Source organism: Musca vetustissima, unplaced genomic scaffold (genome assembly GCF_032173495.1).
Source record: "Musca vetustissima isolate MV318-11 ecotype Yass unplaced genomic scaffold, APGP_CSIRO_Mvet_v1 utg12355, whole genome shotgun sequence".
In the NCBI taxonomy this organism is placed as follows: domain Eukaryota; kingdom Metazoa; phylum Arthropoda; class Insecta; order Diptera; family Muscidae; genus Musca; species Musca vetustissima.
In genome coordinates this window covers 25,984-46,305 of record NW_026889304.1, presented here as the reverse complement: position 1 = coordinate 46,305, position 20,322 = coordinate 25,984, and the positions used below count along the sequence as shown (strand labels likewise).

At 34.0% G+C, this 20,322-nt stretch overlaps 1 protein-coding gene across 1 annotated transcript in view; it reads right to left on the bottom strand.

Annotated features, from left to right (window-relative positions):
* The window catches only part of LOC133336991 (receptor-type tyrosine-protein phosphatase epsilon-like), a gene marked incomplete at its 5' end in the record, with an annotated part of 47,304 nt that overhangs the window by 8,013 nt on the left and 18,969 nt on the right, over window positions 1-20,322 (bottom strand). Inside the window, 2 exons of the mRNA XM_061545254.1 lie at window positions 12,445-12,692; window positions 12,745-12,965. Of these exons, the coding sequence (XP_061401238.1) occupies window positions 12,445-12,692; window positions 12,745-12,965 (469 nt within the window). The remainder of the gene's footprint in view (window positions 1-12,444; window positions 12,693-12,744; window positions 12,966-20,322) is intronic.

Here is a 20,322-nt window from a genome sequence, read left to right as displayed (position 1 = left end):
GTGAACGATTTTATCCTTGATTAATAGAAAAATGTAAGACCACCTGAATTTCAGCCAAAAATTCATTTTAAGCATTTTTTTTATAAATTTAATTCAATTTTAATTGATTTTCTTCAAATTTCGTTCGAAAAAATCTATCTTTCTCAGTTTTGTAAGGGATTATTTCCCGAAGGAAAGTTTGATACCCACTATTTGTCTTACGGGTTTTTGTTAATAATAGTAGTATAGGAAAATCAAACCAGTAAGGAAAGCTCAAAAGTCGGACGGGCCGACCATTTGATAACCTTCACCACTTTGGATACATACAAGACGACTATATGATACCATTCACGTACAAGACATGCTAATATATTCAATATTCTGTAGATAGAAACGACTTATCATCTTTAGGGACCCTTTAAAATGAAATCGGGCGAAACTAAATGTGTGATCTACATAGATATTTGAACCAATTATAATACACATACACATATCATTCTGAAATCTATGAAAGATTGCATGTGAATAAAATTCTTTTGCGTACGATTTGTATGAAATCGAGCAAAATAATTTATGTGGAGGTATATGGAAATCTGAACCTAATTGAGCAACCAGGACAGTGCGCTGTCCACAATTTTATCTCGTAGGCTCATCGGTGCACCATTTACATAAAATCAGACGAAAATATATATGCGACATTTCTGCAACTTTAATACACCTCACTCTTTACTCACCTCTGACAAATTGGCGAAGACATATATGGAGATATATCTAAATCTGATCCGATTTTAACAAAACTTCGCATACGCCTATATAGACCGAACTCTGTACGCTGCGCAAGAGTTTGTCTCAATCGGACAAATATTGGTAGTTTGGTGCACCATTTATCTAAAATCGGAATAAACTATATATGGGAGTTATCTAAATCTGAACCGATTTAAAAGACTTAATTGGGTACGCTGTGCATGATTATGTCTCAATCGGACAAATATTGGTAGTTTGGTGCACCATTACATAAAATCGAACGAAAATATATATCTGAAAATATCTAAATCTGAACCGCCTTCCATAAAACTACGCACACATTTTGTGGACCTATTTGAGTACGCTGTGCAAATTTTTGTTTAAATCCGAAAAATAACAAGTTTGGCTCAACTTATTTTAATACAACTTTACAGATATCAAACTGGACTCAAGTCAGTACGCTTTGCAAAATTTCGTATTAATCGGACACATATTGGGAGTTTGGTGCACTCTTTACGAAATCGGGTGAAACTATATATAGGAGCTATATTTAAATCTGAACCGATTTACATATAACTTCGTATGCATCAATATGGACCTATTTCAGTACGCTGTGCAAAATTTTGTACCATTCGCACAACCCATGAAACTATATAATATATATACCAATCGGACAATCCTTGAGATTTTGGTGGCCCATTTACCAAAAATCCGACGAAACTATATATAGGATATATATTTAAATCTGAACTGATTTTCACAAAACTTCGTATACACCAATACGGGCCTAAGTAAGTACGCTGTACAAAACGTTGCTTCAATCGGACAAATATTACGGGTGTAGTGCACCATTTAGGTAAAAACTGACGAAAAATATATATGAGAGCTATATCTAAATCAACAGGGTTCGTTCTTGGGCCAAATAAGTGAGTGTGCCAAATTTAATTTAAATCGAATCATAAATGCGATTTGTACTTTGTTCACAAAAATACATGGGCGGACGGACGGATAGACGGACATGCATAAATCAACTCAGAAAGTGATTCTTTGCATATTCTCAAACGAAACCATGTGTCTATCTGGTTTCCTTTTTACCTGGAACAAACATATGCACAAAGACATAATACCCTGTCCCAGGGTATTCCTTACGGAATTACTATGCATGAATATGTTGTTCTTTAAAAGTATTGCAAAGATAATATTACTCAATGCTAGAATGTAGTTTTATATTTCAATTCTAGAAATCTATTTTATGAAAAAAAAAACTTCGGCATTATACCAAACAGTACTGTGGTATTTACTGCTTCTAAATTTCCCAGCAGGATTTAAAAATACGGGAGGACATTAAATAAATATAATTTCGAATTTATTATCCACTCAATATTCCTTCTGCGTTATTTTTAAGAACATAATTTGTCATTTCGAAAAGTATTACTGATCCCTTCAATAAATGAAATTTCAAAAAAAAAAAATTATTAGAGGTGGAGGAAAAAAAATGTATTCGAATACCATTCTTCAAGATGTTCCATTAGAAGCGCTACTTTGCTACTAGAGATGACTAAACAAATTATGTAAAATTGAAAAAAAAAATTAAAAGAAAGACAAAGATATATTTTCATAGAAGTCAAGATAGAAGAGTATCGTGAGAGAGACTGGGGCACTTCGGCACTTTTTGTTTAGAGCTCTATATCTCAGTACTTATTCAACATATATAACAACTTTATGGCTGATTATTGTCCTCTGACACTTAGTTATAAAAGCTAGTACCAAAAAGATATAAAAATTAGTATTAGTTTAAGAATTTTACAGTTTTGTAAAAAAAGTCAAATTCGCCGAATGTGCCCCAACCCGGGGTAGCTTAGGCATTTGATGGGGCACATTCTGCACTGTAGTCATAGCCTGGTAATTATCATCGCTATCAGTCTAGTTGAAATTCAGAAATTCAGTCTGATAGTCTAGCTATCAGTCTAGTTGAAATTCAGATCCTCTAAAGGCTCTATTTGGTTTTAATACGCGACACAATGTTTAAAATTTTGGGCTATATTTTCTAGCGGCGGACGTTGAAATCTCAAGGTCGCACACACTATCAGAAATAGGCTTTTTTCTATCGCATTTTTGTCAATACAAGCACATTTAGTCTTATATCTGTAATTTCGAACCATATTAAAGGATTATTTTTAAAGACAAACTCAAAAACATTTTAAGGAAATAATAATGCACTATCTGTATATGGCCGAATGTGCCCCAATTTAAAATGCCGAACCTACCCCGAATGTAGATTTTTATTATTTATTAAAATTTGTTATTTAGATCATATTGTAAAATAAAGGGGAATCGACAACATTCTAACATATGTTCTGCTTGTGTATTATAAATAGATTGGATCTACTGTGTGGCTACCCCCATCTATCGGATATTTTTAAATTTTCTAAAATGTTGTGTGTGGTCACAACTAGTACACAACGCTAAATGTGTGTGGAATAGTTTACGCTGAAAATTCTATCTGATGATTTATCGTACAACATAAAGTAGATATAGAAAATTATTATAATTATTAATAATTAAATTTAGAATTTTTATAGTTTTATTCTAATATAAATAAATAAAAACCAGTAAGGAAAGCAGTAAAGTCGGACGGGGCCGACTATATGATACCCTTCACCACTATGGGTATATTCAACAGATGGGATCCTAACGGACGTCGCATTTTTGAAGGACCATTAACATTAAAATAAACATTTCATTCCGCAACCTATACTAAATTTTGGTCAGATATAGAGTTGCTTCTTACAATGGGAAATTATGTAAATAAATTTAAAGCAAAATATCGAAGTCTAAACCGATATCTTCATTTACTTATAAATCCAAATTTCGTGAAAATCGAAGGATATACTTTGGTGCACCATTTACATAAAATCGGACGAATATATATATATATATATATATATATATAAATCTGTACAGATTTTCAGGAAATTTACACACGTCGTCCTAGGCTTAATTCAGAATGTTATGCCAAATTTCGTGCAAATCGAAGGATGTATAGGGACTTTGGTGCACCATTTACATGAAGTCGGAAAAAACTATAAATGGGAGCTATATCTAAATCTGGACCGATTTTCTCGAAACTTGGCAGACATCATTCTGGACCGATTTTCTCGTAACTTGGTGGACATCATTCTAGGCTTAATTCAGTACGTTGTGCCAAATTTCTTGCAAATCGAAAGATATATAGGGACTTTGGGGCACCATTTACATGAAATCGGACGAAACTATATATGGGAGCTATATCTAAATCTGGACCGATTTTCATGAAACTTGGCAGACATCATTCTAGACCTAAATGATAAGGCTGTACCAAATTTCGTGCAAATCGAAAGATATATAGGGACCGTTTACATTAAATCGGTAAAATATATATATGGGAGCTATATCTAAATCTGAACCGATTTTTCCCAATTTCAATAGGGTTCGTTCTTGGGCCGAATAAGTGCCCTATGCCAAATTTCATCTAATTCGGATCATAAATGCGACCTGTACTTTGATTACAATTTAACATGGACAGACAGACGGACAGGAACCTCAAAAGGAACCATGGGTCTATGTCGATTATTTTTGCCTGTTACAAACATATGCACAAAGACATAATACCCTGTACCACAGTGTAGTGAAGGGTATAAAAAAATCGGCCAGTTGGGGAGAGTTAATAATGTAGTAAATAAAAGCAGCGCACGTCGTTCAAGAATGACTGAAGATTGATACTCTTTATAACCTTAACCACACTGTGGTACAGTGTATTATATCTTTGTGCATATGTTTGTAACAGAGAAAAGGAATCGAAATAGATTCATGCGAATATGCTTAGAATCAATTTAGATTTATGATGTCCGTCCGACCGTCCATGCGTCTGTTGATGTTAAATTGTAAACAAATTACAGGTCGCATTAAATAATCCGATTTGAATGAAATTTGCACACAATTTACTTATTTGGCCCAAGGACCAACCCTATAGAAGTAGGAGAAAATCGGTTGAGATGTGCTCCCATATATATTTTCTTCCATTTTAGGTAAACGGTGCACCAAAGTCCCTGAAAATCATTCGATTTGCACGAAATTTGGCATAGCGTACTGAATTAAGTCTAGAACGATGTGTGCTAAGTTTCGTGAAAATCGGTTCAGATTTAGATATAGCTCTCATATATAGATTTGCCCGATTTTAGGTAAATCCTTTTGATTTGCACGAATTTTTGCATAGCGTACTAATTTAAGTCTGGAACTATGTGTACTAAGTTTCGTGAAAATCGGTTTAAAATTGTCATTGCGTAAACTGATAATGCAATATCGCCATGTAACCGTGATATAGAGCCAGAATGCCTCTGATTTAGCTTTGGATTTCAAGGAATAGTAATAAAATAATTATTCGCCACCAGTTATGTCATTACGTAAATTTTTATTAAAATAAGTAAAATAAATTTGGAAAATAGCCGTTCTATTTAATGCTATATTTCAATCAATAATTTACAGATCATGATTCAGTCTGAGTTTTACCTCTTCTTGTGACAAATGCTGATAATACCTTTTAAAAAATGCATCAAAAGAACGGATGTAATTAAGATTATCCATTTTTAATTTATACCATTCTAGCTACCTAACTGGTTCAATGCTCTCATATTATCCTCCCAATAAAATTGCAGTATATCAGTTAGTCATTTCCTTTGCAAGCAAACAGTATGGTCACATTCTATTTGTATAAATATTTAATGTAAAATTCCCCCCAAATGGAACCAAAACTCTATTGACGTTGTAATTTGTTTGGAAAAGTCAAAGCAAATCAAATTCATGCTAGCCATGACAACACTCCCAAAAGTCGATGATGATGAGGATGCCGACGAGGACGTAGAAGCTGAAGAAGATGTGCAAGGGAATCTAATTAGTGGAGGTAACAATTACATTTTGGCCGTTTGTAGCAACCACAAGTTGATGTGTTAATGTAATGTCCTGTATTTCTGTGTCTGTTTGGATGCTTTACCCGATTGACTTGACTGTCCATCCATCGGACAGACATATAGATCATCAGTGTATAATGAACCCGTCGTACAAACATATGCTGGTACTTGTGTAAATATATAGACAAATGTTTGTCTGTATGCTTGGGTATAGCAAATGAAATGGAATACGAAATACCCAATTAACTTCCTTCAATATACATACACGCTCCACAAATTATGCACAGCTCTGCAGTTTACCCAAAATCCAATCGAGTTGACTATAACTTTAAGTAAATACCTGTCAATTTATCATTAACACATTGCAGGCTGGCCGAGGAGACTGGTTGACTGACTCACTGGCTGGCTGGTTGGCAGGCAATTGTCACGGCTAAACTAATCAGGGATGGACGAAGTGAAGGCTATGAAGAATTTATACATGACATTTGATTTTGTATGACATTAGAAGTTTTCACATTTGTTCGTTAATTAATGAGGGGGAGATAGAGGACATTGCCGTTGCAAAGCAGTGATGGGGTATATGTTGTTCCCCAGGGGTGTTGTGGAATGTATATTTTTCTGCTCAGTAGAAGATATGGAAAGTCATCTGTCAAAGGTACACAGGTATACCACGTAAGAAATGTACTTTTATCGAATATCACTTGATAGGATATCTGTTTATCTATGGAACCAAACATAACTAGTTACAGATTTCCTTCCCAAACGTCTGTGTATTTTCTTCCGGGGATATCGATGATCAAACGAATCGTGAGTTAAGACATAGGTGAGATGTGTCTTGGTTCATTTCAACATATCGGACCTTAAACCAATTTCACTACAAATGTTTTGAAAATTCAGACTATAAAAATAAATAAATTTTTACTTATACCTGTACACCACAGTGCTAACTGAACCAAATTGTTTAAATGCGCTGTTCGCATGATCAACTGACCCACATTTGCGATATGTATGATACGTTATAGCAAGGTCTACAATAAGGTCATCGAAGGAGATATAGCTCAATATTAGCCGATATCGACATCCTCTAAACAAACCCGGGTTTACAGAATGATAGGATATCACAGAATAAGATGAGAATCCAAAATAATGCAATGGTTGGGAGGTCTGCGTAGAACTAGGTTATTATGTCCAAACTTTACAGCTTCGGGCACGATGCTCGCCACTAAAGAAATAATATCATCTTGAGAAGACTTAGGTTGTTCGAGGAGTTCAAGTCATCAAATAGCCTTTAGCATCCTCTATCTCCCTTACCAATGTTCCGAAAGATCCACTGTTCCAAAAAGATCCGCCATTTTGCTAATTTTCGACCGATGGCAATAATGCAAAGTTACAAGTCTTTAACATAATGAATGCTCATTTACCAGAAGGTTGTAAGTTCTCGATATTTAAAATCGGGAATGGTAGGTCTCCTTAAGCCAAAGTTGTTGAGTTCATGGTCCATTGAGAAAATGCAATTGTCGGTTAAAAATTTTACAAAAATCTACCAATGGCCGGAGACCCATTTTTCCGAAAGACTCTACATTCAAGGGCTGACTGCCGTAAAAGCACAAATGGTTTGGGGGTTTGTACAAAGGCCGAGAAAATGTGTGAATGTTGAGAGATAATAGACGTGAGAACACAACAGACAACTCTCTATACAAGCTGCATCTGCACAGAATTTGCCACAGAAGATTCGGACGAAAACAGCATCATGATTAAGACCAAGCTAATTTTTGATTTGGTCCGAGGTGGAGTCACATAAACAGTATACAAGAATTAAGCTAACCAATCGCACAGCAAAGCTATTTGAGGTTAGTAAGAGAATTTTCGATGTGGAAGATATTCCTAGTATAAAGACTTTACTACAGTTCCCAAGGGAACTCAAGGAAAGCAAGCATTGGCAATTATAAGTCAAACTAATTCAAACCACCAAATAGGAATCTACCCTTATTTTAATCAAAACTTCAGTCAGTTTGTTTGGAAAAAGAACATAGTACCTAGGTACATACATCTATATTGAACATAAAAGAAGTTTTTTCCTCACCAGGATCCTGAAATGCTAGCCACTTCGGTTAACAAATGTGTCATGGAAATCTGTCAAAATACAACATACACTACCTTTTCATGGCGTAAAATCAAGGAGAATATATTGAGAATAAGTTTTTTGCCCACCAAGAACCGTAAAAGCCAAATCATTTGAATACATATATGGATTTGTCAAAATATGGACATATACTGACAATTTTTTATTTTAAAAGATTTATTTGAAATTTTTCAGTACATAAATTCTAGAAGTAGTAGACACGATAAATAATGTCATCTTTATTATTTCAACAGACTGGTGGAAGGACGGACATTGTTTAATAGAACATAGAATTAGCATTTGCTCAAGTCGTCAGTAAATATTTCGAGGATATAAAAGAACAAAAGAAAATATATATTTTTTTAATTGAAGTTTCTGCTACTGAAAAACTATTCAAATGTCTTTTGCAGATCTCATGAAAGATCACCATCCTATATATTGAATATCTTAATTTACATCCGACATACTTCCATCTCTGGCATTAAGTATTACATTTCCCAGAAATGACACGATATTATAAAATGCATAAATACCCATTTCAGATGCCGACACACGCACAAACACACAATCACACTGTGCATACATACTTCGTAATTTTGCCTCTGTAGACCTGTAGAGGTAAGACCACAATTTGGAACATACTTCTATTTGGTATGTCTTTGGACTTATAAATACTAATAATTTTGAGGTAAATGGGAAGAGAAGCTCACACAGCAATATCAGCAATACTATCATTGGCAACGCAATCATACAATATGAGCGTGTGTGTGTGTGGGGGCAACCCCCAACAACATAGCTGCACAAATATTTATTATTGTCAGAACATTCCGAAATATCGTTCGAAGCATCAGCCTCCTCATCATCATGATTCGTATGATCATCATGATAATTATCATTGGTCTTGTCGAGCTGTGTGTGTGTTTCGTCATTAATATTATGCCGTGCAGTAGACAACGCCTTTGCTTTAGTTCCCAATTGGTGTGGTATGAACAATGAAATGAACACAGCCGAATGCAGTGGCAACAGCAGCAACAGTGGAGGCAGCCAACATATTCAGCATTTGGTGGCTGACTGGCTAGGCAGACAAACAATCACAAAATCTACAAAATAGGGAATTTATAATTTTCTTGTTCGACATTATATTTTCCCCCTTTGGATACCTAGGCTGACGAATGATTTTAGGGAAAATACCAATGTTTGTCGAACACGGGCGGTGTTCATTTTCAATGGATATAGATTGCAGCTATAATTCAAATGATGGAATTATGATGTGATTTTCATTGTTGGAATGCTGTGTGTTTTCGAAAAAAAAACAACAACAACAAGACCAACGAAAACATTTAGAATTACATTATGACACGTGTTTTGATTTCGCATCTGTTTTATTTCATTCATAAATATGTTATTAATAATGTTTGGCTGTTTGTTTTTCGTTTCCATTATTATTCGAAAATTAATTAACTGCTAAAGAATCAAATGGAAAGGTTGTAGGCGAGGGGATCGGGTAACAAACGTAGTAAAAGTTTGCTAATGAGTCTCTAAGAATAAAGTGTAAGAAAACAATACCATTTGAATAGGTTTTTATACATTTAATGTATTTTATTACGTCTTTTGTTTTTGTACCAATTTTTTACGGTAGCCCCCATATAGCGGTACCCCAAAATTATGTATTTTATTTTTTTAATTAATCAGCTAGATATTAGGTATTTCTCAATACTCGGCATTCTTGACTCCATAATGTACGCTGTGCAAAGTTCTATCGCTATCGGAGAAATATTTAATGTCTTTAGTGCAACATTTACATTAAATCGGTCGAAAATGTGTATTTGATCTATATCTAAAGCTGAACCGATTTCAATAAAACTCAACACACCTCACTTTGGACTCAATTTGGTACGCTGTACAAATTTTAGCCTCAGTCAGAAGATATATAGAAATATTAGGAATGTGACCACCAATACTCTTACTGGACAATATCCTTTTCATAATTTTTTCCGAAACAAATTGAACAGTTTGTACCATATTTGCTCGAATTCTATGAGGTCTTTAATCGATGCTGGGCTAATGGCAGCAACATTATAGTTTACGTGATATTAAATCAGAATTTTTTGGGTCAAGCTCTGATTACTTCAGTCATGTTTTTGTTACTTGATTGATACATAGAGTGGATTTATTGTAAGTAAACATTGTCGGGATCAATACCATCCAACTGCGACCATTAAAAACATAAATAATCACACCATTTACCTTAACTGTTGCCATTTTCGAAAAAGTAAAGTCCAATGACTCCACCGGACCATAAACCGCCACAGAGAAGCTTCTCACCCATATGTCTTGGGTTTTCCGATTTTTCGATGGAATTCCGTATAATTTTCATGCATTTACAAGTAGAAACCAGTAAGGAAAGTTCAAAAGTCGGACGGGGCCGACTATATGATACCCTTCACCACGTTGGGTATATTCAACAGATGAATCCTAACAGACTTCGCATTTTTAAAGGACCAGTGAAATGAAATTGGATCCATAAACATGTCATTCTGCAACCAATACTAAATTTTCCATTTGGTCAGATATATTTTTCATTTGGTCAGCTATATCTAAATCTGAACCGATTTCATTCAAGATTTCATTCATTACGCTGTGCCAAATTCCGTGCAAATCGAAAGATATATAGGGACTTTGGTACACCATTTACATTAAATCGGACGAAAATATATGAGATCTATATCTAAATCTGGACCGATTCTCAGGAAACTTAACACACATCATTCTAGACCTAATTCATTGTGCTATGCGAAATTTCGTGCAAATTGAAAGATATATGGGGACTTTGGTACACCATTTTCATTAAATCGGACGGAAATATATATGTGAGCTATATCTAAATATGAATCGATTTTCACGAAACTTAGCACACATAATTCTGGACCTTATTCAGTACTCCATGCCAAATTTCGTGCAAATCTAAAGATATATAGAGACTTTGGTGCACCATTTTTCCTTAAATCGGACGAAACTATATATGGGAGCTATATCTAAATCTGAACCGATTTTCTCGAAAATTGGCACACATTATTATGGAACTAATTCAGTACGCTATGCCAAATTTCATGGACAGACAGACGGACAGAGGGACGGACATGCATAAATCGTCTTAAAAAGTGATTCTATGCATATTCTCAAAAGGAACCATGTGTCTATCTCGTTTCCTTTTGCCTGTTACAAACATATGCATAAAGACATAATACCATGTACCACAGTGTGGTGAAGGGCATAAAAATGTCAGTCGACGTTGCCGACAGATGTATTGTCCCAGTCTATGGTTTGCAGAGATCTATGGAATTACTACACACTGGTGTTATTATTCGCTTTATAAAAGGTATATATTTTTATCCAATAGTTAATAATTTGTGGACAGGATTTTGCCCAAACAAACATTTTTTTCGAAGAGGAACATTTTTACCGTAGTGTATATAACCTTATTAGCTGTACATTAGGGATATACAAATACCCTATCCTGTTGATAATCGGTCAGGTTGGGTTCTTGTGTTGACTGAGCGGTATAAGCTTTATGAAAAGTATTGTATACTGAAATTTGTGGAATGACAAACGAGGAATGGGTAAACTTAGGTTATAGCCCAGACTATAGCAGCAATATTCCGCGTTTTTCTTCAGCGACATGAACGTGTGGACAACAAATTTACGCCAACCTTACCTTCAAATTCAAGTAAATGGTGGTCGATTACATAGCATATTAAATAGAGTCTATAATATCGGGATGCTGGTATTCCTTAAATCAATTTAGATTTTGATTGAGTCTAGAATAAATGTGTCTTTAAAACGCTTCGGATTTAGATATAGCTCCTATATATTTTAGACCGATTTAATGAAAATTATAAACCAAAGCTTCCACATTCAAGAAATATCTTCGGTTATGGAGATATTGTTGATCAAAGAGAAACGGTGAATTTCCGTTATAATTCTATTAGCTAAGAATGTGTAGCGCGGTCGCACAGAGGTAATGTAAGTAAATGAATTGAATTTGGAAGAATATCATTCAATGTTTAATAAGTGCGTAATTCTCTTTCGTGGGCAATGTTAATATTTTCGTTTCGTTATAAACATAATTTTGAGGAATACTTTCCCAGTAATATCGCTTCGCCACGCTTTTAATTTCATTCCGATATGACCATTTTTACAGAAGTTGCATCATTCCGAAATATCAGCAATATTAAACCAAAGTTTTTTAAAATAATTATGCCTACGACTGTACATGCACCCATCGTCATTAGTCGCTTTAAGTCTATTTTACCTTTTCATTCCATAACATCATTACAAATTAACTTTATTTCACCTTTCGTAAATTGTTCCCTTTCCTCTGTAATTTGATAATACCTACATGGTGTTATTTTGTCATCAAATCAAATTAATTCCCAATTTGAGTTTCATTTTGCGAATTGTTCAATTACATTCTACAACACGGTGACTTCTCATCTATCCTGCAAACTGATTTGATGTTCTGATGATGTTCTTACAAATTGTTTGAGAAATGCTTTTCTCTCGTTTGTTGCTTTCAATAGAAAATAAAATCCACTTTTCCAGTACCTGGTGACTATAGTCAACGTGTTTCGAGGGAGGTGGATATGATATTACTCTGTCTGATGATAGATGACAACGTTGACATTTTTAATACAAAACGTGCTGAAAAATTTTGTAGAACGAAAATAGCTTTGCCGCGGCAATTTATTTGCTAGGTTTATCATATCAATCGATAGTTGTCTTTCCACCGTAAATACTACCAGAGTATGTTGGGTTGGCAAATGGTGGAAAACTACCGGGCAAAATGTTAGTCTATTATTGTTATGCGTCCTGTGTGCCTGTCCCACCCTCTCAATCTCAATCTAACAGACAAAGAAGTAGCAGCAGTGGAGAATGTAAAGTGTCAGTACTTACCTTGCCAAATATCGTTAAACCTCCATGTTTAACGTTGAACGTTGGTGCATCCGCATAACTGGAATCCGCCCATGGTGTGTGACACGTCGATGTCAGTGTCATATAACGTACGCCAATGGCATATAAAGTCCTCAGCACAGCCAATGAACCGCCCAACGAATGTCCACCTTCAACGCCTGTCAGCGAACAAAGCTGATGGTTCTTGTGGGCTTCTATGATTTCTGTAACAAAAATGGAAACATGGAAAACATGAAATGGACTGCCATAGAATGGAGTAGTTGAGTGGTTTAGAAAAGTAAAATCCAGGAAATTGAGTTTTGTTGTTTCGAATATGGGCAGATAGAGAATGACAACGGCCGAATGACTGTGGTGTCGATGGAAATGCTGATAGTGTTGTTACATGTCCAAAGAAAGTAGAGTTTGGAAGATGTTGATAAAAATTTAATCAATAGGATAACGTATATGTAGCGGATTTTCTTCCCAATGTATATATCTATATACATATATCGACGCCTCCGAACCATAGTATGCTAAGTCGACTTAGCATGTTTTAAAGTTCTTTACGTTTTTAGATACCACGGTCCTTAATTTATATTCTCTGAAATTTTGGTAATCGTCGGCCAATCCAAACCAAAGTTATAAGCAAAAATGTACTTAGCATGACCCGTAAGATATATGAAACTTCCATACTATGAGAGCTTCTACTGAAAAACTCACTTTTCACACTTAGCATGCTATGGTTCGGAGGCGTCGATATATGCGTACATATATATTATGGGCAAAATGTATATTTTATCGGACAACCGCAGTCTCAATTAATGCATCAGTTATAAATGAGAACTATCAGGCATGTCACAGATTCCGATCGGAATGTTTTTAATTCCATAATTCCATTTCGATCGTTTTTAACCTTTTTTAGATTCCGATCGATTTGATGAATGCATGAAATTGAAAGTGGAATTAATTCCGTATTTACTTTTGTTTTCAGAAAACGAAATATGATTTTCTTCGGAATGAAACCACTTGTGGTTTTGTAAACGGAATTGAAGAAAATGTGACGTTTATATGAAGGCTAAAAAACGCTTATTTTCGACCAAAAACCAAGCTGGAAAATAAGGAAGATCTTCACGGATTAGATTTTTTCTAGTTCATACGATAGCTCTGTAGATCCGTAATAAAATGTTAAAATTTAGAACCGATTGGAACCGATTAGAACAGTTTTTCAGCTATTGTGCCCGCCACTGTTCCGACAAAACGTCGTTTAACGTTTGAGAAGCAGTTCTGCCGTAGCTAGATGCTGATACCAGTCAGCGGCTATAACTTCAATAATAGATAAGATTTTAACTTGAAATGTTGATGATACATTCATGAAAAGTTTTAGGTTCATATTGAATAAAAAAATCGATGGTTAGAAACCGACAATGAATGAGGGTCCCCTTAAATGTTTTCTAAATTGTCATAGAGTTTTATTCTGAATGACATGTGTGATGGGGTCTCCGACGAATATTTCGAGGTGTTGCAATTAAATGACAAATTTAATACAAACTCCACCTTATGGTAAGGGGTATACAAAATTACAGGATCTACAGAAAATTCCCAATATATCAAAAAAGCATCGTTTCATAACTTACGTACATTAGCAAAGTTTGGATTTTCCACTTTATAGATACAAAGAAATAAAATTTGTCTCAAATAATTAAAAATTTACAAAGTGTAGGGTTTTAAAATTGTCGTCTGTGCCAAACCATAACATATTCTCACAGAGTTTGTAAATATTTGTTTTGTAGGTTGTTCATAACTTTATATATTTGTTTTTTTTTCTGCTCTAGTTTCAGAACAATTGTTTTTCTACTTCTCTTTATTTCCATTTGCATTCCCCTCCTCAAATGTTGTTCGTTCGGTTTTTTGTTTATGGTTAATGGTGTGTGCATCAATTTTTGATTTATTTTTAGTTTTCTACATTTTATCATTGGAATTTGGTTTTTGTGGAGTGGAGGTCGGTAGTTTTGCAAAAGATATGAAAAAGCAATAAAAATGGCTTTGTTTTAGATTCGCATTTCTAGGGCAATTGAAAATAAATATATGTATGGAGAATAACAATATAACTTTAATTTAAAGATATTTGAAATACAAGAATGAATTTGAATTTGAAGATGAAAATCAAAATTTAGTGTCACAAAATTTCATCTGAACAATTGGTGAAAATCAAAACTAAAATTTCTTTTTACACATAACATTTAGATTAAAAAAATCTAAGTTTTTTCTTTACATAATTAAAAGATTTAATACCCAACTTATATACTACCTATTTATTTCGTACTCCAACATATAAATCCAAAATATTAAACTTCCCAAAAAGTTTATAATGCTGCATCTTAAAGTAATAAAATGTGAACGAAAAATTCAAATAATTCCATTTCGAAATTCCTTCATGTGTACATTGTCTTATTGTCATATTTGATTTGAAAAATACCAATGATTTGAATTTGCATTTGTTATTCTCTTATTTGTTGTTTTTGTTATTTTGCATTCCTTAAAAACTAAATTTCATCTCTCGCCCTCATCTTCACTCATGTTGAAACAATGAAATTTCCACATGTTTGACTTCGTTATGCTTCGTCTGGTAAATGCATCAAGGAATTGAGTTTTGTTTTCGAAAACGATTCTTTCGATTCGATGTCAATCGAACTTCAAATGCTAAATGTTAACGAAATTGAATGTGTGAAGATAAGAGCAAAACCAATGATGTGTTATGGAAAGTAGTTGTTAAAGAGCATCTATATTTCCTGATTTATCTTTTACGTAAAAGGAATTATTACCGAGAATAATAGATGGTCTTTAGAAATTTTATCTTTACATGTGTCCTTATCTGTTGATTTGTTCAAAAGTCATTACAATGAACGTAAATTATAGCAATTTTTGGGAAAATCGATATACATCGATATATAGAAAGTGTGTTGTTTGATTTTAAGTTGATTTCATTAAAAAACTATTACTATATAGAATTTGATTTAGAACGGAATAATATTACACTTATTATGTCTGTTTTAAAGTGCTTTGATATTTTGAACTGGCCTTTCTAATATTCCTATGAGGGTTGGTATTGTAAATGGGGTATAGCCCCCCATATAACGGTAACTCCAAATACTCGGTATTATGGGAATTTTTGAAACGTTTTTCAACCTACATGGCTGTAAATAGCTACGTTTGGTTCTCATTGGTTATCAAATCTTCATACTGAAAATGATCAATATTGGTCCAGTTCTTAGGATATCCCCCATATAACGGTACCCCCAATTTTTAGTATTTTGGAAATTTTAGATTTGTTTTTCAACAGAATCAGCTGTAAATTCGTATTTTGGAATCATTTCGACATCAGATCTGCATATGAAAAATTATCATTGTTGGCCTTTGCCCTATATAGCCCCAAATATTCGGTATTTTAGTGGTTGTAATTTGTTCTTTTGGGTTGCGTTATGGTGATATTTATCTATGTTGGTCAAGCTATAACGCTACAGATTGAACATTTTTGAGTAGAAAATGACTCTAAAAAAATTATCAACATTGGCTCATGTTACCGGGTGGCCCCACATATATTGGTATCCCCCATACTTCGATATTTTGGGGTTTATGGGCACCGTTTTTAACCGACTTGGTTCTAATTTGATTTTTCTGGTTAGGGAATCCCCCATATAACGCTCTATAATTTGGGGAGCTTGGAGACGTGATTTAACAAAATTAGCTGTAATTTTATATTCTCATTGAATAGAAAATTTCCCTAAAAAATATTTTCAAGTATATATATATATATTTTCCACATAATTGTTCATTGTTATTTTTTGGTTTCTCCACCAAGTTCCTTCTAATCTGATTTTTCAAATTCTTATGGGGAATCAAATCTTCCTACAAAATATTATCCATGTCATTTTACGTTTTGGTATAATTACCATAGAATGGCACCGCATTTTCTCACCGATGTGGCCGTAATTTGTTATAAAGATATATATGCAAAGCCTCCCTATCACCTCCGACGTATAATACATACGTCAGAAAAGTCAAAAACCCATCCAAAACGAGTAGGTTTTTGAAAAACAGCTATTTCTATTAATCAATTGGGAAATTACGTATGCTTTACTCAAATCTATATCAAATTTCAAAATTTTCTTTTCCAAAAAGTTTAGTGTTTTATCAATTCTAGTAGGCAATAGTCAGATATATGTGAAAATAATATATATTCTTGAAAATAACTGTATATGTTAATAACATTCAAATAAATGACATTTACTACATTTTATACAGATATATGACATTTTCGACGTTTATGCCTTTTTGACCATCGAAAACTTAATTCGAAAACCTAAAAATTCGTCACACGGACCATCCCTGCTCCGTGTAAAGTTTTTGCTTGATTTCGCCATTGGAGGGTAAAACAAATTTTTAAATAGAAAGCTTACAACTCAATACTGTATCTTTCAATTTTCAAATGTATATGACTGTTTCGAACTGTTTCCATATACATCGTATTCTCCAAGCGACTATTTAAACATCCTTTACTTGAAATATTTTTTGGTTGAATGAAAATGTGTTAGCCAAACCTGAGAAAAATGGATGAACTTGCTTCGAAATTTTTTCGTATCCACTGTATTCTTCAGATCTGCCCTCACCTATCCGAAAACTTCTACTAAACTTCTGAGAAAACGAAGACTGAAACGCACAAAAACGAAGGTTATAATTGAGCCACAGATGCTGTACGTGAACAGATAACACAAAGTCGCCATTAGGCATACCGTGAGATAGAGGCATCCTTGGAAATTTCTTCCAAAAAATTCGGTCGATATTGCATAGACACCTGACGTAAACAAGGTTTGTTCTCATCGGATCCCGCAAAATTTGACATTGGCCCAAAAAAGGTCCCGATCCAATAAGATCGCAGTGCATCATATGACTTTTTATGATCGTATGCGCATTAGCCCAAATCTAACCTGCAACCCACATTATAAGCCTTCGAAGACGAACCAAATTTAGCGAAATTGGCTGAAATATATAAAGTAGCCCTCGTGTATAGGGGTTTCCCAATAATTCCTGTTGAGAGCATAGGGTTTCCACAAAGCATTACCATCATACTCGCTTAATTGTTTCCAAATAGGGGACCCCACCATTCTCGTGGTCAAATTTTTTTTTTTGATTTAATTCGAATCTACACTAATTCAAGAATGTCCCTACAAAATTTCAAGTGAACATCTCAAGAACTCTTGAAGATATAGCAGATATACTTTGTGTGCATCAAGTGACGGCTAAAGGGCTTCTCAAACTTTAAACGCGTTTTTCTCTATTGCGAATGGCGGGCACGATAACTCAAAAACTATTAAGCCAATCTATTCCAAATTTTTACACGTTTCTCTGTGAGTGTATAGGTATCGTGTGAACTAGGATAAAGCCAATCGGTGAAGATCTTTCTTTTTTAACCTGGGTTTTGGTCAAAAATCGGCGATTTTCAAAAATATTTTTTCAAAGGTCCGCCAGTTTCTTAATGTTAGAGCGAAGTCAATAATCCTAGTTCATACGAGAGCCAGGCATGTACTCTTTATAACACCGTTGGAATTTTCGTATTCCAATGTTCCAGTGAGGAGTTATCATGCCCGCCATCAAAAATAAGGACTTTTCTTTAATTACAAAAAACAACAACAAAACAATAACAGTAACTTTTTGTAATTTTTTTTTTCTCTTTTAAATCTTCAAATATATGGTAAATTACAAAAATCTTTTAAATTCCTTGAAACTGAGGTTTGCAAGGTTATAACCCGCGAAATATGAACATATTGCATAAAATTTAAATTCATTTCTATAAAATGAAGAGTTTATGTCAAAATCTTAAAATATTGGTAATAAATAACAAGTTGCGTGGAAGCTGTGATGGTGGTAATGTAAAAAAGGGGTGAAAATGTGTTGAAGCCAACGAGTTTTTTAGTGTTTCCTCCTAATTTGTGGCTAAACTACACAACGCGCGCACATGTGATCAGTGACTAAGTTGCAGAATACTCCATGGACAATATGGTTCCAATATATGATTTTTCGATATCCACCCTAAACGGATCCTGACATTTTGAAGCCGGATTTTCGGTGTTTTTTTTTTTTTTTGAATTTTTCTTATAATCAGGAAGCCCATCCAGGTAATGGGTAATATAAACTGATTATAGGATTGTAGAACTCGTGATTTTGCTTCGTTTAGTGTATATCTCATGAATGGGCTCACCATAGCTTCGTTGCAAACGGGTTCCAAAATTTGGTGCGTAAATTTTTATAAAAAACATATTTTTTGAGTCTAAAATTAAGAAAGTCCATTCAAATTCCGTGGAACCCCGTGTGATTTTAGTTTTGTGCCGGATCTAATGAGCCCAGCCACGTTGAATTCCGCCCAATAAAACGGCGGATATAGGTACCTTGAATGTGGGAAAAACTGCAAAAATGTATTTTGACAAATTCGCGTATATAATCGCGGTTTTATTCGAATTGATTTGATAGACATTCATGCTTGTATTATCATATTCGCGAATCTGTGTGAAATGGACCAAAAATACATCGATACGCGAATAATATGCATATTTAATCAAAAATTGATTGTGGCGGCACATCCGCGGTTCTTAACCAATTCTTTTAAAATAGGTGTAATTTTGTGTATTTTCATAGGAGATTACTGAAATCTGATGCGCATAAAAATCGTATGCACGTTGCGTCATTTTTAGGGTTTTTGCATAGTAAGGTGCATCGAGCGGCACACTTTGGCGAATACGCGAATTGCATCCTTTTAAATGTGTGCGCTTCATATACTGTAACTGCAATAAATATTGGAAGAGATAAAACCCTATTCCCTTAACCATACTAAAAAATCAAAAATTAAAAAAAAATTTGTGGCAATTCAAATTTATTTATTTTATTTTCTGATATATTCATGCTTTTATTCGTTTTTCGCGACTATTAAACCGTTCCCTTAATCGTCATTCTAGTTATTCTACGGATTTTTTTCATAAGGTGTACCAACCAATCGATGATTTTGCTTTGTTAGATTACACAGATCTACGTCGCTATATGTTTATGAATACCTAGTCTTTTAGTAGTCTTTTAGACACAAGCCAGGTTTCACTGCATCATCGATTTAATACAGGGTTCCTCGATATATATGCGATTCTCCATACACTTTGCAGTAGTCTGAATACTACTCTTGCTTTGTCGTTTTGTTAGTCTATTGATTGTGTTTGTTTTTGCATCATCACTTCTTTTTACAGTGTTTTCTAGGTAGCAGATCTATCGACATATTCAATTGATTGGCCTTGTAGTATGACATTTTCTGTACTGGTGTTGTTAATTTTCATGACTTTTGTTTTCTTTGATATTTGTTTCATAAAAAAAAAACAATTATGTTTTTCTTACCAATCTTCCTTAATGCCATCAATAAAATACCCTTATTTTTTAAGTTATTTTGAATAAGTAGTTATAAACCGCTTAACAAAACTTAAGATAAACTATTATTTTCAAGTGAAGTAATAAAAAACAAAAAACTTTAAAAAAGTTCTTAAATCA